General features: G+C 48.5%; 1 protein-coding gene across 1 annotated transcript; it reads left to right on the top strand.

Annotated features, from left to right (window-relative positions):
* The first annotated feature begins 1,780 nt into the window (after nucleotides 1-1,780).
* Nucleotides 1,781-15,806, top strand: LOC136552825 (uncharacterized). Its single transcript, XM_066544404.1, is given in 13 exon segments — nucleotides 1,781-2,099; nucleotides 2,217-2,339; nucleotides 2,341-2,433; nucleotides 2,520-3,608; nucleotides 5,596-5,718; nucleotides 7,303-7,484; nucleotides 7,574-7,805; nucleotides 7,929-8,138; nucleotides 8,217-8,345; nucleotides 14,471-14,539; nucleotides 15,082-15,204; nucleotides 15,278-15,328; nucleotides 15,420-15,806. Coding segments are annotated over 13 exon segments (2,814 nt in total). The 5' UTR covers nucleotides 1,781-1,859; the 3' UTR covers nucleotides 15,570-15,806.
* Nucleotides 15,807-27,200: the final 11,394 nt, after the last annotated feature.

The following is a 27,200-nucleotide window of genomic DNA, read 5'->3' as shown; positions in this document are numbered from 1 at the left end:
GGTGTGAGTAGCGTGCGTGTGTTGAGTGGACGTGCGTGTGTACGAACATATGCTACAGCTGTAACCCAGATGAGAGGCAAAAAAAAAAAAAAAAACCTCCACTTGGAGCATATGCGTCCGCATCCTATCTGCTTCCGCTAGAAAACCAAATCCATGTTTCCACGTCTGATATGATTTTCATCGTCTCCTGTAAATCTGTCGTCGTAAGTGTCAACAAAAAAAAAGGCGTTTATCTAGGAGACTTTTCCCTGTGTGCCCTTATAAAAGATCGTAATCCCCTGTGTGCCCCTGAAAAAATTCAGCGGTCTTCAGCGCCACTACTCCAACTTTTTCGTGTCATCCATGCCACTTCCGTCAGTTTGGGCCCTAACGCCGTTAAACTGCAGGTGTGAAAAGACGAAAATGCCCTTAAGTTCAAATATGTTATTAATTTTTTTTGAGCATCTTAACGACTTCAAATGAAAAAACTCAAAACTAGAAAGTTGTAGATCTCGTCGAGATCTATAATTTTCATATAAATTTTTTTTTCATTTAATTTCGCAAAAAAAATATGATTTGATATGATTAATATATCTTAGAAAAATCATATTATTTTTTTTGCAAAATTAAATGAAAAAAAAATTTATATGAAAATTATAGATCTCGACGAGATCTACAACTTTCTAGTTTTGAGTTTTTTCATTTGAAGTCGTTAAGATGCTCAAAAAAAATTAATAACATATTTAAACTTAAGGGCATTTTCGTCTTTTCACACCTGCAGTTTAACGGCGTTAGGGCCCAAACTGACGGAAGTGGCATGGATGACACGAAAAAGTTGGAGTAGTGGCGCTGAAGACCGCTGAATTTTTTCAGGGGCACACAGGGGATTACGATCTTTTATAAGGGCACACAGGGAAAAGTCTCTTTATCTAGTCGATCAATAATTACCAATGAAAAAACTCTAAATTTGACACCTGACATCTATGCTTCTTCTTTTCGTAAAAAAAAAGAAGACATCTATGCTTCTTCCAAACTTTAATCGTGACACACTTTTAGTACCAAACAAACATGTTTTCCCCCTTCGTGACAAGCAGCCCATGAGGCTATGCCTCTTTACACCTCTCCTGTGGTTCCACCACTAGAAAACCTTAGCTGGCATTGCCGGCTTCAGTTGGCTCACTTTAGAACTTTGTGATTTGTGAGCATTTTTGGCAATAGGATATACCTTGATAATGTTCCCGCACATTCTACTCTAACATGGTTAGATTGACCAATCTCATCTTAGAACTAAATTTTGGAGCTCTTGGCCCTCATAATGGAACCCAACCTTATTTGTGCTTCATAATAGGAGGAGTGTCATATACATCTTAAGCCACCGCTCTTTTATAAGATGAAGGAAATTCAACTTCGTCCATTTGTTTAACAAAATAGTAGAATCATACTCTGTTATGTAAATATACAAATATTCTTTTCTTTGACCAGGTAATGAAGTTTGCCATGATGAATGTACAATAATTCAATATTATAGCTAATGTAATATAGACGTTAGCTGGTGGTTCTGAAGTTAACACTTATAGAATCCCGACAACTATAATCTGCGAAAGAGACATAGCCCGTTTGTTCTAAATAGAGTGAACTACTCGCTTTCTAAGAAGCCAATAAATTTTAAGTTTAACTAAATTTATAAAAAGTTTTAATTCAAAAAAAAAATTATAAAAATTAGTATCAGAATTATATTTTAAAACAAGTTTTTATTATAAAAATACATCAAATAAAACCCCGGCGGCCCGGTGCCCTTCTACCCGCCGCCATAAACCCTAACACACAACATAAGTGCGCTGCCCGAACCACACAGCCCACGCCGCCGCCGGCTGCCCGCCATGGTGAAGGCTTACCTCCGCTACGAGCCGGCCCTCACCTTCGGTGTGATTGCGTCGCCGGAGTCAAACGTCGCCTACGACCCCTCCGGCCGCCGCCTCCTCGCCGCCGCCCTCGACCGCCTCGCCGCCTGGGACCTCAAGCGTGGTCTCCCCTCTGTCTCCTTCGCACCTTCCTCCTCCTCCCTCTCGCTCGCCGTCTCCTGCATCGCTTCCTCCCCCTCCGCCGCCGTCTCCTCTTCGGTACCCCGGAACCCCCTCCGGCTCTCCCTGCCTTCAGTTCTCTTCGAATTTGGCTGGCTGGTTCCCGCGTTTGAATTTGGCTCAATTTCGTGCGATTGGTGTTTTTGTTTGGTATAGATTGCGAGCGGGCACGCGGATGGGAGCATCAGGCTGTGGGACGCGGAAACAGGTGCCTGCGAGGCAACCCTCCACGGCCACCGCTCCGCTGCGGCCGCCCTCCGCTTCGGCCCCTCTGGCGCCAGTCCTCGCTTCTGGCAGCAAGGACTGCGATGTCATCCTCTGGGACGTTGTTGCACAGGCTGGGCTCTTCCGTTTGCGTGGCCACCGTGATCAGGCACATTGCTGCTTCACATGTCTCTGAGTCTGTTTGATTGGTTAGCAAAGCTTAGCAGTGCTAATTGAGAGGATTACAATGTGCAGGTCACCGATTTGGTGTTTCTCGATTCTGGTAAGAAGCTGGTGAGCTGCTCCAAGGACAAGTTTATCAGGGTTTGGGACCTTGAAACACAGCACTGTCTCCAAATCGTTGGTGGCCACCGCAGTGAGATTTGGTCAATGGATGTGGATCCTAGCGAGAGATTTTTAGTGTCTGGGTCTGCTGATCCAGAGCTGCAGGTGTTTAGAATCCGACAATCAGTAGAGGAGGGTGAGGATTGGAGCAAGTGGGATGTGCTCAAGCTATTTGGTGAGATTCCACGGCAGAGCAAGGAACGAGTGGCAAATGTTAGGTTTAATAGAGACGGTAGTCTTGTGGTATGCCAGGTGGCTGGGAAGACAGCAGATATTTATAGGGTTCTTGATGAAACAGAGGCTGCACGTAAGGCCAAAAGGCGGGTGAACAGAAAGAAGGAGAAAGCATCTGTGAAATCCATGATTGCCGAAGAGAATGGCACTATCATTGATCCTTTACCAGCTCAAAACTTACAAAATCCCACTATTATCGTCACCGATGTATTTAAGCTATTTCAAGTTTTACGGGCAAGCAAAAAAATATGCTCGATTGCATTCTCTCCAAGTAATCCTCCAAGAGGATGCCTTGCCACTTTGTCTCTATCACTCAACAATAACATGCTTGAGACGTATTCAGTGGATAGCGAGAAGGTATCGAAGATGTACTCGGTTGAGATGCATGGACACCGTTCTGACATCAGGAGTGTCTCCCTTAATTCGGAGGACAACCTTATGATGTCGACTAGCCACAATGCTGTCAAGATATGGAATCCTAGTACAGGGGAATGCCTTCGGACCATTGACTCTGGATATGGGTTGTGCAGTGCTTTCGTCGGAAATCGGTTTGCTCTTGTTGGTACACAAAGTGGTACTTTGGAGATTGTGGATATTGCTAGTGGGAGCTTAACTGAGGCCATAGAAGCTCATGCTGGCTCCATACGATCAATTGTACCTATTCCAGATGAAGATGGAACTGTTGGTGCGCGAGGCTTTGTCACTGGAAGTGCTGATCATGATGTCAAGTTCTGGGAATACCAATTGGTGCAGAAGTCTGATAATGTGAGCCTCCTGTGTATTCCACGTAGAATGCGTCAAGTAATGTTGTGCATCAGTTCCTGTTTTCCTAGTTACTTATCCACATATCAGTTCCAAGAAAAAAAAAGTACCATTTTTATATTGAATGATGATGATTTTCTTATATGACTATCTTCTGTATTGTTTTTTTTTGTCACCTGAAAAATTGTTGCTCCATCCATCAACTCAATTGGATGTTATATTAAGTGCTTGAATAACAGTTCTAGGTCAAAATAATTTTGTGTGTCACTGTTGATGTAGTACCTTTTTATGATCAAATGACCTGTTCATCTCAGTATCCATTTCAAAGATTCAGTCATGTGGCTATTATTTATTTCTGGAGTTCTTTGTATAATCCCAACAACTCTACTAAGCAGCTTATTACAACGACAACAATAACAACATAGCCTTTCAGTCCCAAGCAAGTTGGGGTAGGCTAGAGTTGAAACCCACCAAGAGCCCCAAGTCACGGTTCAGACACTTCAATAGCTGCTTTCTAAGTACTCCTATTCAAACATAAATTTCTAGGTATATCCTAAGCTTTCAAATCTCTTTTTATTGTCTCCCTCTATGTTAATTTTGGTCTTCCTCTACCTCTCCTCGTATTATTAGCTTGGCTTAGGTCTCCACAATGCACTGGTGCCTCTGGAGGTCTCCTTTGGACATGGTTAAACCACCTCAACCGATGTTGGACAAGCTTTTCTTCAATTGGTGCTACCTCTAGGCGATCACGTATATCATCGTTCTGAACTCGGTCTATTCTTATATGACCGTAAATTCATCGCAACGTACGTATTTCTGCAACACTCAGTTGTTGAACATGTCGAATCTTTGTAGGTCAACATTCTGCTCCATACAACATAGCCGGTCTAATCGTCGTTCTATAGAACTTGCCTTTTAGCTTTTGTGGTACTCTCTTGTCACAGAGAATGCCAGAAGCTTGTCGCCACTTGATCCACCCTGCTTTGATTCTATGGCTAACGTCCGTATCAATATCTCCATCCCTCTGTAGCATCGATCCTAGATACCGAAAGGTATCCTTCTTAGGCACTACTTGACCTTCTAAACTCACATCTCCCTCCTCCTGTTCAACTCCGCCAAAGTCGCATCTCATGTATTCGGTTTTAGTTCTGCTCAATCTAAAACATTTAGACTCAAGGGTCTGCCGCCATAACTCTAGTTTCCTATTTACTCTCGTCTTGCATTCGTCCACTAACACTACATCATCAGCGAACAACATACACCAAGGGATATCCCCTTGTATGTTCCTGGTAGCCTCATCTATTACCAAGGCAAAGAGATACGGGCTTAAGGTTGACCCTTGATGAAGTCCAATTTTAATCGGGAAGTAATCTGTGTTACCATCGTTTGTTTAAACACTAGTCACAACATTGTTGTACATGTCCTTGATGAGGGTCACGTACTTTGATGGGACTTTATGTTTGTCCAAAGATCATCACATAACATTTCTTGGTATCTTGTCATAAGCCTTCTCCAAGTCAATGAAAACCAAGTGGAGGTCCTTCTTCTGCTCTCTAAACCGCTCCATAACCTGTCTTATTAAGAAGATTGCTTCTGTGGTTGACCTTCCGGGCATGAAACCAAATTAGTTTGTTGATATCTGCGTCGTTCCTCGCAGGCGCTGCTTGATGACTCTCTCCCATAACTTCATAGTGTGGCTCATCAACTTAATTCCCCGATAATTAGTACAACTTTGGATATCTCCCTTATTCTTGTAGATTGGTACCAATATGCATCTTCTCCACTCCTCAGGCATCTTCGATCGAAAGATATTGTTTTCTTTTGGCTTTCATCTCCATTAAAGTGGCTAAGTTTTTATATTGGCTCGCCGCGTCTAACACAACCATCCTCCTTTACCAGGGCTTGGAACCTATTATGTTGGGACACTAAAGGCGCCCCACCATAGGCGGAGTTCACTAAAAATCTTATTGATTTCTTAATTTTGTTACAGGACTCTAAGCAGCTGACTGTAGCTAATGTGAGGACCTTGAAAATGACCGAAGACGTCCTTGCTGTCTCGATCAGTCCTGATGGAAAGCACGTTGCTGTTGCTCTCTTGGATTGCCATGTCAAGGTTGCTCTCTAAATCATTTCTACTCACAGAACTTCTCCTTTTATATGGGGTTTTATGTAACTGGAAATTTGGAGTATCATTTATGTGTTTAGAATATTTATATGTATTTAGATTATAGTTTTTGGAGAGATGGTATGGGATTGGTGAACCTGAACCCCTGGTCCATATGACTGGATTGTTTATGTAATCTAGACTAGATATTGTTATTATAGCAAGAGAAAAAATCTCACTGATGTATGCCTGTGCTTTTCTGTCTACCATTATAATATTTCTAAAGTGCCATCTGCATGTTTGCATTAGGTGCTTATTTGCTTAGAAAAAAAGGATGTGTCAATATTTATTGTCTGCAACAACAACAACAATAACATAGCCTTTCAGTCCCAAGCAAGTTGGGGTAGGCTAGAGTTGAAACCCACCAAGAGCCCCAAGTTACGGTTCAGGCACTTCAATAGCTGCTTTCCAAGTACTCCTATTCAAACATAAATCTCTAGGTATATCCTAAGCTTTCAAATCTCTTTTTATTGTCTCCCCCTATGTCAATTTCAGTCTTCCTCTACCTCTCCTCATATTATTAGCTTGGCTTAGGACTCCAAAATGCACTAGTGCCTCTGGAGGTCTCCTTTGGACATGACCAAACCACCTCAACCGATGTTGGACAAGCTTTTCTTCATTTGGTGCTACCTCTAGGCGATAACGTATATCATCGTTCCGAACTCGGTCCATTCATGTGTGACCGCAAATCTATCGCAACACTCATTTCTGCAACACGCAGCTGTTGAACATGTCGAATCTTTGTAGGCCAACATTTTGCTCCATACAACATAGCTGGTCTAATCGTCGTTCTATAGAACTTGCCTTTTAGCTTTTGTGGTACCCTCTTGTCACAGAGAATGCCATAAGCTTGTCGCCACTTGATCCACCCTATTTTGATTCTATAGCCATCGTCCGCATCAACATCTCCATCCCTCTGTAGCATCGATCCCAGATACTGAAAGGTATCCTTCTTATGCACTACTTGACCTTCCAAACTCACATCTCCCTCCTCCTGTACAACTACGCCAAAGTCGCATCTCATGTATTCGGTTTTAGTTCTGCTCAATCTAAAACATTTAGACTCAATGGTCTGCCGCCATAACTCTAGTTTCCTATTTACTCCCGCCTGGCTGTTGTCCACTAACACTACTCAATATTTATTGTCTGCGCATTTGTTAAATTGGTTCTTAGTGTGTCTGCAGTGAGTCAGTGACTGAAGTGATTGTTGACACATGAAAATCATCATTTGCCCTTCTCTAGTTCTCCTGAAAATGTAAAATCCAAGAGATGTCACTCTGGATTTCACTTTCTATGCTAAGTTTGGTTGCTACTTAGGTAATTACTTCTGTTATTTAGTAATAACATTGTTCTGATCAAAACGATGAACCTTGTGGACAACATCAGCATTTCACATAGAAATCTGATCGTGATTTTCTTGAGTTACAAAACTACATTTCGGAAAGTGGAAACCATTAGGAATAAAAAGTTGCTTCAATCTATAATTACCTCTTGTTTCTTTTTCTTGCCTCAAACATTCTTATGTTTATACAGGTCTACCACATGGACACACTGAAACCTTCTCTAAACCTTTATGGGCACAAACTTCCAGTTCTCTGTATGGACATATCATCTGATGGGGCTTTGCTAGTTACTGGCTCTGCGGACAAAAATTTGAAGATTTGGGGTATGGATTTCGGGGACTGCCACAGATCTATATTTGCTCATTCAGACAGGTATGATATTGCTTTTTAATTGTTGTTTTTTTTTTGTTTTGATTATAGGCAGAACCTTATATAATTTCTTGGATGTTTTCACTTTGCAGCGTGATGGATGTTAAGTTTGTGTATAGAACTCATTATATGTTCAGTGTGGGGAAAGATCGCACTGTGAAGTACTGGGATGCTGATAAATTTGAGTTGTTGTTAACACTTGAAGGACATCATGCTGAAGTTTGGTGCCTCACAATCAGCAGTCGTGGTGATTTTATTGTAACAGGTTCGCATGATCGCTCCATTCGGCGTTGGGATCGTACTGAAGAACATCTGTTCATTGAGGTATTTTGTGATTATAGAGGGTTGAGATGAAATTTCTTTTTGAGTAGCCTCAGAACATATTCTAGCTCTTCAAGCTTCTTAGAGATTGCTCTTTTTCACCCCTAAATCTCCAATATACCCCAGGAAGAGAAGGAGAAAAGATTGGAGGAAACCTTTGAGGCTGATTTAGAAAACGATGAGTATAGATATGGGCAGAAAGATGATGCCCCTGATGAAGGTTCTGTGGGTGTTCCTGGTAGGAAAACAAAAGAGACTGTAACTTCTGCTGATGCAATCATGGATGCACTTGACACTGCTGAGGAGGAACTAAAACACATTAATCAGCATAAAATGGTACACTCATATATTACACCTTGTTCCACCCATAAATAATGGAACATTTTCTTGATCTCCATGTTTCACAATTTTCAGGAAGAGCAAATTAATGCGAAGGCAGCTAAATTTCAACCTAATGTTATAATGCAAGGGCATTCACCTTCAGATTATGTTCTGAATGTAGTTTCAAGCATCCGTCCAAATGATTTGGAGCAGGCCCTCTTGGTATGCGTTTTCTGTTCTTTGGTGATAGACTGCTTAACAGTGTAATTCCACTTGCCAAAATTTCTTACGAGTTTATGTTAAAAAAAACTGTGTTTGACTGTTTGTGTCAGATACTGGTTCACGGCAAACTAAACTGTGAACTTGTTACCTGTTAGAACCGCTTCTACTTCCTCTGAGGTTGTAGTCGTGTGACGTGGGAGGACGAGGCTTGCTCTCTCCTCGGCGGCGAGTGTGCGACGCCGTGCTGTCGGCCGGCGTCGAACACAAGAACAGAGGAGAAAGTTGAGGCTAACAGAGCGGGAGAGATTGATATCAATCTCTAGCTAACTTCTTATTAAACAAATGTTTAGGCTATATAGCCAAGTGTTCCACAATTCACTAACTAACTAACAAACTTTAGTTGACTTAACAAACGCAAATCTGAGATCCTAGATTTAAGGAACTGAAGCCGCTCTGGCCGTGGTCACCATGCAGCCGCATGCATGTCGCGCGCGTCGCACGCCGCTCCGCTGCATCCTTAGCCACGGCTCCGCTTGCGGCGCTGGTAGACGCGGCCCACCATAACATCACTCCCATCGTCGACAAACAGCTCGTCCTCGAGCTAAAAGTCGGGGTAGGCCGCGCGGAAGTCGTCGACTAGTTCCCAGGTGGCGTCGGTCTCCGGCAGGCCGGCCCACTGGATGAGCACGTGCCAGACCCCACGGCGCAGCTGCGAGCTCAGGGCGCGTTCGGGTGCTTCCAGCAGACGACTGTGGCGCATGGGTGGCAATGCCGGAGTAGTTGTCGGAGGGGCTCCATGGAAGGGCTTGAGAACGCCAACGTGGAAGACGTCGTGGATGCGCGCGCCGTCTGGCAGTCGAAGGCGGTAGGCGACGTCGCCCACGCGCTCCGTCACCTGAAAGGGTCCCGCGTAGCTCGGGCTGAGCTTACTGCGGGCGCCGGGAACCAGCGACTGGGCGGGGCGGTGCAGGAGACGGAGCCAGACCCAATCGCCGATGTTGAACTCCAGAGGGCGGTGATGAGCGTCGTAGTGGCGCTTGGCGTAGTGCTGGGCTTGCAGCAGCCGGTCGCGTACGTCGGCGAGGAAAGCGTCGCGGTCCAAGAGCATGGTGTCGACCGTAGCAGTGCGCGCCGTTGCTGGTTCATAGGGCACCATCGGCGGAGGAGGGCGACCGTACACCACCTGAAACGGGGTGGTACGCAAGGCGGAGTGGAAGCTGGTGTTGTAGCAGTATTCGGCCCACGGGAGCCATTCCAGCCACGCTCGAGGCCTGTCGCCGGTGATGCATCTCAGGTACATGGCGATCGTCTTGTTGACAGCTTCGGATTGTCCGTCCGTCTGAGGGTGAAATGCGGTGCTCATGCGCAGCTGCACTCCTGCCATCTTGAACAGATCCCTCCAGACGTGGCCGATGAAGATGGGGTCGCGATCGCTGATGATTGACGCCGGAAAGCCGTGGAGCCGGACGATGTCGGTGAAGAAGGCGCGGGCGACCGACGATGCCGTGTACGGGTGGCCGAGCGCTATGAAGTGAGCGTACTTCGAAAAACGGTCGACCACCGTGAGTATGACGCTCTTGCCGTGCACCTTGGGTAGCCCTTCGACGAAGTCCAAGGAAATGTCAGCCCAAACCTGCGAGGGGACGTCGAGCGGCTGGAGGAGGCCGGCGGGGCGGAGAGCCTCAGTTTTGTTCCGCTGGCAGGTGGAGCAGGAGCGGATGAAATCCCGCACGAGCGTGCGGTCACGGTCGACGGCGAAGTCGAGGCGTAGGCGCTGCAAGGTCTTCTGGACCCCTTCATGGCCCGCTGTGCGCCAGCTGGAGCACCGCCGGAAGCACACGCGACGTCGCGGGTATGTAGACGCACGAGCCGTAGAGGATGAGGCCGTCGGCGACACGCCATGGCACGCCACGATCCGCGACAATGGTGTCACGTAGCTGTCGCAGAGCGGCGTCCGCGGCGAGCTCGGCGCGCAGGTCGTCGTAGAGGCTGAAGGTTGGCGCCGAGACAGCCGCCATGCGCGGATCCTCCTGTTCGCGACGCGAGAGCGTGTCCGCCGCAGTGTTCAAGCGGCCAGGGCGGAACTCAACTGTGAAATCGAACCCAAACAACTTACTTATCCATTGGTGCTGCGGAACCGTGGAGAGGCGCTGGTCGAGTATGTATTTCAGCGCGTAATGGTCCGTGCGGATGACGAAGCGACGGTCCCAGAGGTAGGGTCGCCAATGGTGCACTGCCTGTACGAGGCCGATGAGCTCACGCTCATAAGCCGCCACCTTCAGGTGTCTGGCGGCGAAGGGCTTGCTGTAGAACGCGAGAGGTCCTGCGCCTTGGTGCAGCACAGCGCCGAAGCCAGTCCCGGAGGCGTCGCAGTCGACGACGAAAGGCTTGGTGAAGTCCGGCAGGTGAAGTACGGGAGCAGTCGAGAGCGCCTCCTTGAGCGCTGTGAAGGCGGCCGTCGCTTCCTCCGTCCAGTGGAAACCTTCCTTGCGCAGCAGCTTGGTCAGGGGAGCCGCCACCGTGCCGAAGTCCTTTATGAATCGCCGGTAGTACCCGGCGAGTCCGAGGAAGCCGCGGAGACCCCGTGCCGAGGCGGGCTGCGGCCAGGAGGCCACGGCCTCTACTTTGTCGCCGTCCATGGCTACGCCCGAGGCCGAGATCACATGGCCCAGGTATGCCACCGAGGTGGTGCCAAAGGCGCACTTCGAGCGCTTGACGCGTAACTCGTGCGCACGGAGGACGTCGAAGACGGCGCGGAGGTGTTGCAGGTGCTCGGACCAAGAGGCGTTGTAGATCAATATGTCGTAAAAAAATACGAGGACGCACTTACGAAGGAATTGGCGAAGCACGGCGTTCATCAGACTTTGGAACGTGGCTGGCGCGTTGGTGAGGCCGAACGGCATCACGAGGAACTCAAAGTGCCCGTGATACGTTCGGAACGCGGTCTTCTCGACGTCGTCCGGGTGGACGCGGACTTGGTGATAGCCCGCACGTAGGTCCAACTTCGTGAAGAAGCGTGCGCCATGAAGCTCGTCGATGAGCTCTTCCACCACCGGGATCGGAAATTTATCTTTCACCGTGGTGTCGTTGAGCGCCCTGTAGTCGACGCAGAAGCGCCATGTCGCGTCCGCCTTCTTGACGAGGAGTACGGGCGCAGAGAAGGGCGAGGTGCTGGGCCGGATGATGCCCTGCTCAAGCATCGCCGCGCACTGAGTCTCCAGCTCGTCCTTCTGGAGTTGCGGATAGCGGTACGGGCGGACTGCCACCGGCGCGGTGTTCGGAAGTAGATGGATCCGGTGATCGCAGGCGCGGGGCGGCGGTAGCCCTGTCGGCGCGGCGAAAACGTCGTTGTAGGAATCCAGGAGGCGATCAAGGAGGGCCGTTTCGGAGTTGCGCAAGGCGTGGAGGCGGCTGGTGGAGGGAATGTCCCAACGCGTCGAGCCGATGCCTTTCCAGAGAATGCGCCGGCCGTGGCGCCAAAACGCCATGCAGAGGTCGTCGAAGTCCCATAGGATGGGACCAAGGGTGCGCAGGTACGTGGTGCCCAAGACGACGTCGTAGCAGTCGAGCGGAATCGCGTAGCAGTCAACGGTGAAGTGCTCCTCGGCGATGCGGACAGCGACGTCGCGCGCGAGGCCGCGGCACGCGACGCGGTCACCGTTGGCGACCACCACGCGGGTGCCCTGGCTGTCGTGGAAGTGGAGGCCGACGCGGCGAGCAGCCTCTGTGCTGATGAAGTTGTGCGTGGACCTGGAATCGACGAGGGCGGTAAGCTCGTGGTTGCCAATGGCGATGCGGAGCTGCATCGTATCTGCAGTGCGGATACCCGCGATCGCGTACAAGGAGATGAGTGGGGGCAGATCATCCGCCTGGCCGCCCTGGACCGACGACTCCGGGGCCGTTGGCTCCTCTGGAAACTGCGGCTCGGACTCGTGGAAGTCGGTGACCTCCAGGTAGAAGAGGCGCTGGCACTTGTGCCCCCGGATGTACGGTTCGTCGCAGTTGTAGCATAAGCCTTGGCGACGGCGTTCCGCCATCTCGGTGGGCGACAGACGACGGAACGGCCGTGGGGGCGCCGATAGGGCCGCCTGAGCAGGGCCCACAGGTGCTGTCGTCGGTGGCACGGCTGGAGCGGCGGGTTGCGCGCCGGCGGGCGCGGTGGGCGAACCGCGGGCGCCGGTGGCAGGACGGCAGCGCGGCGTTCGTAGGCGCGAGCTAAACCCATCGCACGCTGCAGGTCCGTGGGCCCTTGGAGTTCGACGTCGGTGCGGATCGGTTCCGGCAAGCCGCCGGTGAAGAGTTGAACTTGCTGGAGCGGAGACAATGGGCCGGCGTGCGCCATCCGGGCCTGGAACGCCTCCTGGTACTCCGCCACGGTGCCCCGGAATGGCAGGCGCGCCAAGTCGGAGAGGTGGTTGGTGGCGAGCGGGGGCCCGAAGCGCTGGTGGCAGAGCGCCTTGAAGAGGGGCCAGGAGATGTTGCTGACGCCGCCCGCGTCGCGCTCCAGCATGTAGTACCAGTGCTGGGCGACGCCGTTCATGTGAAACGACGCGAGCCAGACCTTGTCCACCTCCGGCGTGCGCTGCGCCCGGAAGAAGTGCTCACATTTGTTCATCCACGCCAGGGGATCGTCCGTCCCGTCGAACGTCGGAAAGGACAGCTTCTGGAAACGGGCCACACCGCGGGCGTCTGCGTGGCCCTCGTAGTGTCCCGGGGCGCCGCGGCCTTCAGAGTGGCCGTCGTAGTGGCTCGGCGGCGGTGGAGGTGGCGCGCTGAAGGTAGGGGGTGGCGAAGGAGAATGGGGAAATGGGATCTGGGTGATGGGCAGCGGCGTTGAGGGTACCTGGGGTTCAGCCGACGCCGCCGAGTGAATCACGACGGAGCCGGTTGTTTGCGCCGCGGGGATGCCGCCGTAACCCGGCATGCCATACGAAAACGAGGCCGGGGGTGGACTGCTCGCGGACGGACTGCTGGCGGACGACGAGGCCCGCCCCTCCAGGGCGGACAGGCGTGTGGCGAACTGCCCCATCTAGCGTTGCAGTCCAAGTATGGCGGCGGTGAGGGGGTCTGGGGAGGAGGAATCTCCCGGTATGGGAGGCGCGGTGGTTTGCGGGAGCGGGGCGGTGGTGGTGGGTGCGGTGGTGGTCGTTGGGTGGATGGGTGGAATGGCGGCGGAGGAAAGGGCGGTGGTGGGAACGCCAGTCATCGAACCTGACATGGCCGATACCAGATTGTTAGAACCGCTGCTACTTCCTCTGAGGTTGTAGTCGTGTGACGTGGGAGGACGAGGCTTGCTCTCTCCTCGGCGGTGAGTGTGCAACGCCGTGCTGTCGGCCGGCGTTGAACACAAGAACAGAGGAGAAAGTTGAGGCTAACAGAGCTGGAGAGATTGATATCAATCTCCAGCTAACTTCTTATTAAACAAATGTTTAGGCTATATAGCCAAGTGTTCCACAATTCACTAACTAACTATCAAACTTTAGCTGACTTAACAAACGCAAATCTGAGATCCTAGATTTAAGGAACTAAAGCCGCTCTGGCCGTGGTCACCATGCAGCCGCATGCATGTCGCGCGCGTCGCACGCCGCTCCGCTGCATCCTTAGCCACGGCTCCGCTTGCGGCGCTGGTAGACGCGGCCCACCATAACATTACCAGCTCTTTTCTCCCTGTTTGTCTGTATATTTGAAATTAACTTCGTATGGTTAGTTTTACTAATAGAAAGTTTGTGAATCACTTTTCAATTCAATTCCTTCTTTAGTTAAAAACATCAATTCCTCATTTCCTTATCCTATGTTCCGTTCCTATCTTCCATTGGCTTCAAATTTGAGATCATAGTAATAGTGCTTCTTATTACCTGTGATTAATCATAAATTTATTTCTAGCAATTATCATTATACATACATATGAAGGGCAGGCTTGGTGCAAGCAGTAGAGTCTTACCGTCTGTGACCGGAAGGTCCTGGGTTCGAGTCGCAGTCTCCTCGCATTGCACAGGCGAGGGTAAGGCTTGCCACCGACACCCTTCCCCAAACCTCGCACAGAGCGGGAGCTCTCTGCACTGGGTACGCCCTTTATCATTATACATACATATATATTTTTCAAAAAAAATATATCTTTGGACCAGGCATTGCCATTCTCGGATGCACTAAAGCTCATGTCATACTTGAAGGAGTGGTCTCTGGTTCCTTCAAAGGTAAAAGAATGCATTGATATATAATCGTGTTTGCTATTATGCCAATAATTACAGTAATGTCAATAGCATTGTCTGCTAGATTTCTCAATTTCTGCTCACATCGAATACTTCTGGCTAGTTTTGTCATTGTTGATCGTGACAAGCCTTTTTATGTTAAAGATTGATGTCTGCAAAAATATATCTTTCTTGTCCTTTGAAGTACCACTTTCCCAGTTTGTTCCACATTATTTCTGCTGTCTTGATTGGTGGTTTCTAGTCTTTGAATACTGAACATAGACGCTATTGTGAGTTTTTGTGGTGTGCAATGGTTATGTTTACACAGGTCTCTCGAGATACAAACATAATTACTTGTGCCTCCTACAATCAGCAAACACGGATGTTACTAGCACATGTATTTTATAGTTTTATTTCCTTTGGAAAAACCATGTTGATCAATTGTGTTTCATATGCTTCACTGTCACAATCACAACTCAACATTTTGATTTCCTTCATTTTCCTGAAGCACCACATGCAACATCCTGATTTCTGGTATATCCTTGCAGGTTGAGCTTGTTTGTAGGGTTTGCTTAGTGCTCCTTCAGACACATCATAATCAATTAACTGCTACCCCAGCTGCAAGATCGTTGTTGACAGAACTGAAGGATATTCTTTACTGTAGAGTAAAGGTAATTTAGCTTTTCTTGAAATTTAAAAAGCAGCTTTGCAACATTCTGATCATCATCTTAACTTTGCCCCCAGGAATGCAAGGATACTATAGGCTTCAACCTCGCTGCAATGGATCATATAAAAGTACGGTGTCTCTTTTTCTCCCTGAAATTTTGAGCTACTAGATATTTTACTTATAAGTTTAGCTGATATATGTTATGTGCCCATGTTTTAGGAATTGTTGGCGATGAGATCAGATGCACCTTTCCGTGATGCCAAGGCGAAACTCATGGAAATCAAGCAGGAGCTGTCGAAGCGGTCAAGTAGGCTCGATGGGGATGAAAAAAGGAAAAAGAAGAGAAAGAAAGCGTCCGCAGAAAGCTGAGCCAACAATCAAAGAATGTTGTTTTGTTGTGCTCTCTAGTTTTGTAACTACATGGACGTGCCCATTTCCTTGGTTCACGAGCACGCAGAATTTTTGTTAGATAAGTGTAATCAGAAAGTGCGTTGACATAAAGTGAGAGTAGCATGGTCCTTCACATTCAGTTTAGTCCTATACCTTACAGAAGGTCCATCTAATTATTCAAACTTTCTAGATGCCCATAGAGGTTCGTCTTGCGTATATCTGATGAAATCGTGGATCGCATGTGATATTGTGAGTCTCTGACTGACAAATGAGGGATACCTTCTCTTGTATTTCATTGGAGTTTGCTGCCGTCTCAGTATTAAATCCCTGCGGAGCAAGAACAAGGCGGAAAGGAGTGGGAGACAAGGCGAAAAGGGTATACTATTTGCAATGCGGACTGGTCGTTCATTGATACACTACTGGGCCAAGTACTATTTATAGAAAAAATATATTAACACCCCTAACATGAAACGAAATCACCAAATACATCATGAAATATAATTTTATACTACATTGATCTCTATATCCAATCGTGTTGAAGCCTCCTGTCGTCCCGCGTCTGATTTTAAACCGGCGATTTGAATCCCTCCTGTCGTCCTGCGTCGGATTTTCCTTAGCTTATGGTGATTCAATGACATGATCAGCGCATCAAGCAATTGGAAATATGATAACAGCGATCAATCAATAAATCAAGCAATTCATTTTTAATCTTCTACGTCTCTCGATCACATTCAGGCACTCAATTTTAAACAATCGCTAAACACGCCTTCCTTCGCCATTATTCATTCAAATCGCCTATGTCCGGGCTAACCCGTTGACCGTTGTCAGTTTTTTTTGTCCGCACCTGTACGATTGCCTGGTGGCAAGCCATATCTACTTAAGGCACTCCCCGTGTCGAAACAATTTGCTAATTTTCATAGATATAACTATATAAAAATTAGGTAGCGTGTTCGTGCGTTGCTACAGAATAATTAACAATTTATACTAAAAACACACGGATCGCACGATAAGATAACAATACTGTTAAATTAAATATCAACGTTAAAGTGACATTTAATCAAAAAAATAAAGTTTATGAATTTAACACAGTCACGGAATGCGCAGCGTCGTAGGCTCGCAAACTCTAGAACTTCCAGAGATTAGGTCGAATGCAACCTAGAGCCTCGGAACCCTGCATCTTTTCCTGGACGGGCTTCACTTCGGATGCGCCGGTAGCAATATCAACAATCTCCAGTCGATGGACCAAGTCGTATGAATTCCCATACAATGGCTCAGACGTATAGATTTTGTTCTCCTTGTACTTTGATACACTTGTTCCACTGAAGCTTTCATTGAAATGTTTAGACACGAACAGTGTCTGATCATCGATGTCTCTCGGCGTACGGTCATGGAGGTTGCACTTGTAGATCGCGCTGCTGTAAGTGAAGCTCTATATCTCATGGAACGTGCTCACCATGGCACCCACAATGTGCAACTCAACGTTTGATTCTAGGTTGCTGTGGTGGCAGAGCCCCGCAGGTGGCGACAACAATGGCAGCAGCGTCGCGGTTGGAGTAGCGCCGGCGGCGTTGCTGCTGTAGACGGAGATTTCTCCAATGTAGTCGATCGCCAAGAACTTGTCTTGGCAGTAGATGATGGACCCCACAGAGAACTCCAGTTTGGTGTCGAGCAGCGTCCATGCGCTGTCGACTCCAACCCGGCAGAACGCGACCTCCGTGGAGCACCCAAGCATGGCCATGGACACGCACTCGCGGTCGGCGGCACCGGGCAGCGCCGAGAGCATGATCTCATGGAAGAACACGTTCCTCATGTCTTCTAGCTTGAGGGCTCTGCCTGCGACATCCGCGTCCCCGTAGCCGTTGGTGGGATGGAGGACCCACCGGCCGTGGACCCTAGACACACGTTCCGACAAGGACGCCGCCGCAACGTGTTCGCCTGCTGGCGAGAGCTCAACGCGGGGGGCACGGGCACCGGCGAATGGATTCAGCAGCGTCACGGACATCGCCTCGTTCATAAGCGTCAGCCGCCCACACGAGGAGCCGCACGCCACCTTGCCGCGCATGTCGGGCAGCGTCTTGGACAAGACCTTCTTCTCCGGGACACAGTAGAAGCCGACGCGGTCCGAGTCAGGGTCGAACGGGAGCAGCAGGAGCGGCCCGAAGGTCACGAACGGGACGACGACACACCATGGGGAGCAAGCGGATCGGAAGGACGCCGCTGTAGGGTCGAGATGGCGACTAGAGGGGGGTGAATAGTCATTTCTAAAACTTAATCATGCCGGCTAACCAAAACAAGTGCGGAATTAAAACTATCGGTATAGCCAAGACTACACCCATCTATATATGTTCTCTAGCACCTCGCTAAGATCCTAATTAAGCAACAAAGGTGCCGGGCTAGCTAGAGCTCGCCTAACCAATTCTAGGAGCAAGGTCACACAAACCTATACCACTAGTACTTCAAGCAATAAGGGAGCTCCTAGACATGCTAATAAACAAAAGCACAAAGCTAACTAAGCTCACTAGCAATGCTCAATAACAAGACAACCAATGCCTAACAAGGCTACACAAACTAAGCAATATGACTAATAAGGTTATATAAACCAAATTAGCCACGCAAGGGAGCTACTTCTATGCTACACAAGCAAGAAGGTAACTAGTAATCTACACAAGCTAACTAATTACAAAATCAACTACACAAGCACAATGTATATGAAAGTAATTACAAGCTTGTGTAATGAGGATACAAAACCAACGGGAGGAACAAGGTTGACACGGTGATTTTTCTCCCGAGATTCACGTGCTTGCCAATATGCTAGTTCCCGTTGTGTCAACCGCTCACTTGGTGGTTCGGCGGCTAATTGGCATCACCCGCCAAGCCCGCACGTCGGGCACCACAAGAACCTACCCCAAAAGTGAGGGTAGCTCAATGACACGCTCAACTAGAGTTGCTCTTTATGGCTCCCGCGGAGCGAGCACAATGCCCCTCACAAAGCTCTTCTCTGGAGCACCGCACAAGCTTCTTGCGGGCTTCGACGGAGACCACCACAAAGCCATCTAGGAGGTGGCAACCTTCAAGAGTAACAAGCACCACTGGCTTGCAAATCGATCCCCTAGTGCCATTGAATGCAACCTCACGATGCAATCGCACTAGAATCGCTCTCTCACACAATTAGATGATCACTATTAAGCATATGTGAGATGGAGGGCTTCTAAGCACTCTCAAGTATGGACACAAAGTCTCCCGAGGTGCTCAGCACCAGCCATGGCTGAGACCACCTTCTATTTATAGCCCCATGGGCTAAACTAGCCGTTACCCCTTCACTGGACAAATTGCGGGACGGCCGGACGCTCCGGTCAGATCGACCGGACGCAGGACCCCAGCGTTTGATCGCCCGATGCTTGCCACGCGTCATCGGCTTTAAACACTATTTACCCGATCTCAACGGTCAAGTGATGACTGGACGCAGTAGCTCAAAGTGACCGGACGTAGGACCCCAGTGTCTGATTGTTTGCAGTAAGGTTCCAGTTGCGACCAGACACGTCCGGTTGGTCACGATCGAAAGCAGCATCAGCGTCCTATCCTTCTCTAACTTCTTTGTGTCGCCTACGTCACCGTACATCATCCTGACCGGACGCACCCTACCAGTGTCTGGTCGAAGACCAAAACCACGCACTCGCTGCTACCACTAATTGGACACAGGACCCCAGTGTCCAGTCACCACATGACTAGCGTTCGGTCCACCTCTGTGAGACCCTATCTTTTCTATATAGGGCGCCGGTGGCACCGTCAGACACTCCATCGGTGGAGTTACAAACTCTTGCCTCTGTTCCTTCACTGAGTTGATCGACATTAACTCCAACTTCTTCTCTTTTACAAATGTGCCAACACCACCAAGTGTACACCACCAAGTGTACACTACCATGTGTATGTGTGTTAGCATTTTCACAATCATTTTCTAAAGGATTAGCCACTCAACTTGCCACGCCACTCAATCCTAGCGACAATGCAAAGTTAGATCACTCAAGTGGCACTAGATGACCGATATGCAAATAAGTTTGCCCCTCTTGATAGTACGACCATCTATCCTAAACCCGGTCATCAACTTCTCTACACACCTATGACCGGTGAAATGAAATGCCCTAGGTTATACCTTTGCCTTGCGCATTCCATTCCATCTCCTCCAATGTTGATGTAACACATGCACCAACATGATCAACAATGATATGATCCACTTCATATCATCACGTGATCATATTGGTTCATCGATCTTGACTTCACTTGCTTTTCACCGTTGCCTTCGTCCATCGGCGTTAAGTCTTGCTCAAGCTTCACCGCCATGCGGTCCATCGCTCCAAAGCCTCTGACTTGTTCTTCACGCTTGCAACCGGTCTGAAAGGATCAAGATGCCCAAGAGGGGAGGAGAATTGGGCTAATTTTAAATTTCTTTGCAATAATTAAGTCCTACGATTAGCCCAATTAATCTCTTGTGCCTAGAAAGTGTTTCTATTGATCTACCGCACAAAAATTTAGCAACCTATGTTCCAATCCTACTCTAGCATGACAATTCTATGAATGTAAATGACAAGAATTGAATTGCTCAAAGTAAATGCTCAAAGTAAAGAGAGAAGGAGGAATGCAACGATGTTTTGCTGAGGTATTGGAGAGTCGCCACTCCCCACTAGTCCTCGTTGGAGCACCCGCGTAAGGGTGTAGCTCCTCCTTGATCCACGCAAGGATCAAGTGCTCTCTACGGGTTGATTCTTAGACACTCCATCGTGGTGAATCACCCACAACCGCTCACAACTTGAGTTGGGTCATCCACAAGCTCCGCCGGATGATCATCAATCTCCCAATCACCACCAAGCCGTCTAGGTGATGGCGATCACCAAGAGTAACAAGCACGAACTCTCACTTGACCACAACAAGCCTAATGAGAATGGTGGATGCACACTTTGCTACTCTTGCTTTCACTAATAAGGGCTCTCTTTGGGATTCTCAAATCTCAATCACCTCACTAGGACCTTGCTCTTCTTGGCACTCTCAAAGGTGTTTTTCAGCTGTTGGAATAAGTAAAAGTACCCCCACACATGAATGGAGAAAGTATTTATAACCATGGCTAAAAAGCGAACCGTTATGAGCCTCTGCGGGGTGACCGGATACTCCAGTCATGTTGACCGGATGCTCCGGTCAATTCTCCCTAATCTCCAGTGTTTAAGTTGTGACCGGACGCGTCCGGTCATGATTTTTCCTCTCTGGAGCCTTACTGGAGTCGACCGAGTGCTGGGACCCAGTGTTCGGTCACTTCACCTCTCAGTGTCCGGTCACACCAGACGATTTCACCTTGATCAAATGAACTGACCGGACTCTACGCCAGCGTCCGGTCACTCTAGAACCAGCGTCCGGTCAGCATTTGACCCTCCATTCACTTTCAACTCTTGATCATATGTGAATGAAGTTTGCTCCAATGGATCTAAGGGCTTTTTAGGAGCTACCTAGTGCTAGATTTAGCAAGTGTGCACCACACCTAACTCACTAGACTTACCTAGGTCAAGCTACCCGTCCATACCCCACTTAATAGTATGGCCAAAGGAAAAACAAAGTCCTAAACTACTCTAAGTGTCTCCTCAACACCAAACGACACTTAGAACTAGTCCATCATTAACCTTGTCATCCATCCTTTGAAAACCGAAATGATTTCCATCGTAGGGGCATGACCACCATGATAGCCCAATCCTTTGAAATGTATTCCGCTTCAGCGGTGGACAAAGCCACACTATTTTGTTTCTTGGAGGACCAAGACACAAGTGATCTACCAAGCAAATGGCACCCTTTGGATGTGCTCTTTCTATCAACTTTGTAACTGGCATAATCCGAATCAGAATAGCCAACTAATTCAAATATAGCTCATTTGGGATACCAAATGCCATTGCTTGGTGTGTGCTTAAGATACCTAAGGATTCTTTTAACGGCAATCAAATGAGTTTTCTTAGGATTAGCTTAAAATCTAGCATACATACACACACTAAACAAGTTGTCAGGCTTAGATACGGTTAAATATAACAAGCTACCAATCATAGAGCGATAGAGAGTTTGATCAACCGAGTTACCTCCCTCATCTAGGTCGAGATGTCCATTAGTTGGCATTGGTGTCTTGATTGACTTACATTCATCTATCTTGAATCTCTTGAGAAGATCATTTATATATTTCTCTTGAGAGATAAAAATCCCTTCTCTCATTTGCTTGACTTGAAAACCAAGAAAGAAAGTAAGCTCTCCAATAATTGGCATCTCGAACTCCTTTGATATCAATTCACCAAACTCTTTGCAAGAATCTTCATTTGATGATCCAAAGATGATATCATCAACATAAACTTGACAAACGAAGATATGTCCATCAAGCTTCTTGGTGAATAGTGTGGTATCGACCTTTCTAATGGTGAAGCCCTTCTTAATGAGGAAATCCCGAAGGCGCTCATACCAAGCTCTTGGGGCTTGTTTAAGCCCATATAACGTTTTAGACAACCTATAAACATGATTAGGATATCTAGGGTCTTTAAACCCAGGAGGTTGATTAACATAGACTAGTTTATTAATAAAGCTATTTAAAAATGCACTTTTCACATCTATTTGATATAGTTTTATTTTATGATGTGATGCATATGCAAGAAGGATACGAATGGCTTCTAGTCTTGCAACTTGTGCAAAGGTCTCTCCAAAATCCAAACCTTCAACTTGAGAGAACCCCTTTGCAACTAGTCTTGCCTTATTCCTCACAACAACACCTTGATCATCTTTCTTGTTACGGAACACCCACTTTGTTCTAATGACTCTTGCACCTTTTGGTCGCTCTTCAATAGTCCAAGCTTCATTGCGGGTGAAGTTGTTCAACTCTTCATGCATGGTATTGATCCAATCCAGATCTTGAAGAGCTTCTTCTACCTTGGTAGGCTCAAAACAAGAGACAAAAGAGTGATGTTCAATAAATAAAGCAAATTTTTGTGAGCGAGTCATTACTCCCTTTGATGGACTCCCTATGATGAGATCTTGTGGATGAGCTTGAAGTAGAGGTGAATTTCTTTTATCAACCGCTTGAGGGGGAGATTGTGGAGCATCAACATCTTGTGCTTGTACCACCATTTGCTCATGAGAGACATGGGTGTCTTTATTTTCTACTCTCCCATCTTTTTCACCATCTTGTGGTACACTTAATGAAGAAGGAGGATTGATCACTTGTACATCATCTTCATCATCATTAGGCTTGATGTCTCCAACCGAAATGTTCTTCATAGCCTCCCTTAATGGTTCATCACCTACATCATCAAGATTCTCATGTGCTCCTTGGGAGCCATTAGATTTATCAAATTCCACGTCATATGTTTCTTCAACCAAGCCGGTGTCATGATTAAATACTCTATATGCTTTGGACTTTGATGAGTAACCAACAAGAAAACCAATATCACAATGTGTTGGGGACCTAATACCGAGGTACCCAAGGAGGTGGAACTAATGACCATCGAACGTTAAAAACTTCTGGACGGACAAGGGCGCCACTATGTTCCTTGCCCGAATGACGGAAGTTTGGTTCCACCTCGCCCGACGCCTTTGGGCCAGCTCCGCCTCGCCCGAGGGCTTAGGGATAGACTCCGCCTCGCTCGACCCCTAAGGGCCAGGCTCGATCTCGCCCAAGGGATAAGGGCTAGCTCCGCCTTGCCCGAGAGCTTAGGGATTGACTCCGCCTCACCCGACCCCTGAGGGACAGGCTCGGTCTCACCCAAGGGACACCCACAGCACTGCTTCCTGCTCCGACCCTGCGACCGGGGCTCATGGGAAGCCTGCTCACTGCTCTTCTCCGACCAGCGCACTAAGGGCTGACAGGAGCCATTCGACCAGGGGCTCCCTATTCGAAGGGAACCAGAAGATGTGCAGAGAAAGGCAAGGCATGGCTCATAAGTCAAAACCACTGTACCAGGGACCATACCCTGTGCCTCGGCAAGAAAGATACTACCAAGGAACGACGGGATGGGTGCTTTAGACCCTTCTAGGCGTTGCAGAGCCTGAATAGTGTTGTGGGCGTATGCTCTTCTCCCTACAGAGTAGTAGGCGCCGCCTTCAGCCCTCGGGCACTGTGGGGGTATTAACCCCTATACCCTTATGGCTAGGCCTGGGCCAGCTCAGATCAGGGGGTCTGGCCCACTAGAAGATGACACGCGGCCCGGGTAACCTGTTCGGAATCCCGTGAAAGGAGTCAAGGCAGATTTGGAGATCAAGCAAGATCCTGGTTGGTTAGAATAGGAATCCTTATCTGGCCACCTATGAAAATTGTAAGTGGCTAGGATTAGTTTCTAGATCTATAACCCTACCCTCCAGACTATATAAGGCGGACAGGGGACCCCTCTAAAAAACATCTCTCATTGACATCCAACAATACAATCAGATGTAGGACGTAGGTATTATGCCTTTACGGTGGCCGAACTTGGATAAAACCTTATGTCTGTCTTGCATAACCATCTTGTTTGTTGCTTGCGCATCTATCTACCGATAATCTACTACCTTGGGCATACCCCTAGGTAGATGGCCGACCATATTTCATCGATAGTGGCACACCAGGTAGGGGGTATGCGTACTGCTCTCCAGGTGAACAAGATGGTCATCATCCCTGGTTCCATGGCTACACCGAACGACCTCACGTTCACCATTGGCCAGATCACCTGGACCACTGGCTTCAACGACTTCATCGCCATGACCCTAGAGGAGGTGCGAGTTCAATCTGCGCCGACCACTACTTCACCTGCATCGGCTATGGCTCTGACCATGGAGGATCTAGCTCCGACCATGGTGGATCTGGCTCCGACCATGGTGGATCTGGCTCTGACCACGCCAGCATCATCTTCAGCCACACCGACAACCCATCGTCTGCTTCCTCGCTATAAAAGGAGGCAGATCGACAACACCGACTTGCTCGACTCCATCAATCGGGTCGGCACCAAACTTGCCAAAACCCTGGCTCTGGTAAGTTCGATTCAAAGTCAACCTAATGAGCAAGTAACTTCAACCCACAACAGATCTACCCAACCAGCTCGGGCCAGTCATCCTGTACAACTCGATACGGATCTCGTGGTCACATCTACTCCTAAAGGGCGCTCCGTCCATCGCCGGCCAGCCCCTACGATAGGTCTCTGACTCTCTAAGTATGAAGCCTCGATGGAGAATCACCATGTCCAGCCCTATGGCCTGCACAACTTTGTCAACATGGTCTGAATTTAGGATTATCAAGAAGGATCGGTCCACACAGTTCAAGAGGGTCGCTCAAGCTCCTCGTCCAGCATCGCATCTAATGCCTCCGTCCACACCGAGCTCTAGCATCATGATGATGAAGCCATTGAATACGATCTGGATACCCCAGACCATGCCTCGGGTTTCCCACTATTCCTGTCCTTCCCACCAAGGCGAGGAGACTTGATCAATGTTGTCAGTAATGATGAACCGCCGGCGGTCGGCGAAACAGAACAAGAAAGGCTAGCACGTGAAGCACGCAATATTGACCGGTTTAATCACCGACAAATTGAAGCCGAGGTAGAAGAGGAGGCCCGACGCATAAGGGTCCAGCCACATGACCTTAACAATGCTTTTGATAGGGTGGGGGACAAGCAGGTCTTCAGGACTCCAAGCGTCAACGTAGCTATTGCTATGGCGACAATGCAACAACTACCCAACACCCCAAAAACATAGGTAGTTCGTGATGATATACAAGCTTACTTGATGGCTGCTATGGCCTAGACCGCAGAGATTGTAAATCAAGCTTGGGCTCCATCCATCTCAGTTGTATCAAGCCATAGCAGCCAGTACTCAAGTCGCTCACAGCCACTCAACCAACATGGCTCGCGCAACAACGACCCATCAGACAACCATCAAGGTGGAAACGGTGGCCATGATGGTGGTCGAGACATCAACCGCCGTCGGGAGGACAACCGCCACGATGTTTGGGACAACAACCGCCAAGACAACCATGATAATCGCCGCGATAACCATGGTCGCAAGGTTAATCAGGATGGCAACCGAGATCGCCGTGATGGCAATAACGATCTCTGCCATTACCTCGGAGGACATGATCGCATCAACCAAAGAGCTAACGATCGTGCATCCCACGAAAGCTATCGCCGTATGGAATATGATACTGCCCACGGCCCTCCGGGTTTGAAGCAGTTTACTCTGCACCTTCGCCAAGTCATATGGCCCAAGAACTTCAAGCTCGAAAAACTTCAGAAGTACGATGGCAAGGAGAACCCCGAATTATGGGTCATGCTCTACGAAACTGCGTGCAGATCAGCCATGGCTGATGAGCATGTCATGTCTAATTACTTCCCAGTCGCTGTCGGCCATGTAGGTCACCAATGGCTGGTCAGCTTACCGACGAACTACTTTGATTCTTGGCAAGAGCTCAAGTAAGCTTTCATCGACAACTTCATTGCTACTTGTGAGCAACCCGACAACAAATATGATCTGCAGTGGATTCAAGACCGAAAAGATGAGCCACTATGTGAGTACGTCTGGCATTTCTCAGAGATGCGTATCAAGGTCCCGTCAATCTCTGACAACAAGGCAATCGAGGCTTTCATCACTAGTCTCTGCTTCCATGATGCCCTATGGGACAAGCTCCTTTGCAAGAGACCTGAATTGGTCACAACACTCCTGGCCACTGCTAAGAAATATGTGGACGCCAACAACGCTAAAAAGATAATTATCAAAGAAGCAGCAAGGGTTCCATGCTCCGACCACCCCCACACCATGACGACTACCGCGACAATTGTGGTTGGAATGACAATTTTGACCGCCGCAACCAGCGCAACGACTCCCGTGACCAACGTAATCAGCGACGTAACCACCGTGACGATTACAGGGGCAAGCGTGCTTGTGAAGACGATGGTGAGGTCAACACCATTAAAAAAGGTGGCGAACGTCGTAACTATGAAGAAGACTACACCAAAGCATTGAAAGGGCCCTGCCAGCTCCACCCCAAGTCAAACCATACCATGGAGAATTGCCGTGTTCTCAAGTCTATCTACACGTATCAATAGGCTCCGAATACATCCGACAAGCCTAACGACGTAGGGGAACAGCACAACGAAGACAACGATGATGAAGACACAGATCCCCGTCACAAGTACATTAAGCCAACCGATCGCATCCACACCATCATTGGAGGCAAAGTGTCCATCGAGACCAAACAAGAACGCAAGCTGCTCGCCCATGCCTGCTTGAATGTGGCCAACACCAACAACCTCATCGCTGATCCGCAGCTCCCTCCTTGGTCTCACCGCGAGATCTCCTTCGACAAAAAGGACTAATGGGCGGCAATACCTGAGCCAAGACATTTTCCCCTAGTCCTCGATCCTTGTATCAACAAGGTTCAGTTCGATAGAGTGCTGATTGACGGTGGCAGTTCTATCGATATACTGTTCAAGAACAGTCTGCCATCCCTGAAGATAACCCAGGCGGATCTCATACCATATGAGGCACAGTTCTAGGGTGTTCTCCCCGGTCAGAGCACTACACCTCTCGGGCAGATCACGCTACCTGTGCAGTTTGGTACCCCAGACTACTTCCGCACCG

This window comes from Miscanthus floridulus, chromosome 1 (genome assembly GCF_019320115.1).
Source record: "Miscanthus floridulus cultivar M001 chromosome 1, ASM1932011v1, whole genome shotgun sequence".
In the NCBI taxonomy this organism is placed as follows: domain Eukaryota; kingdom Viridiplantae; phylum Streptophyta; class Magnoliopsida; order Poales; family Poaceae; genus Miscanthus; species Miscanthus floridulus.
This window is presented reverse-complemented; position numbering and strand designations above follow the sequence as displayed.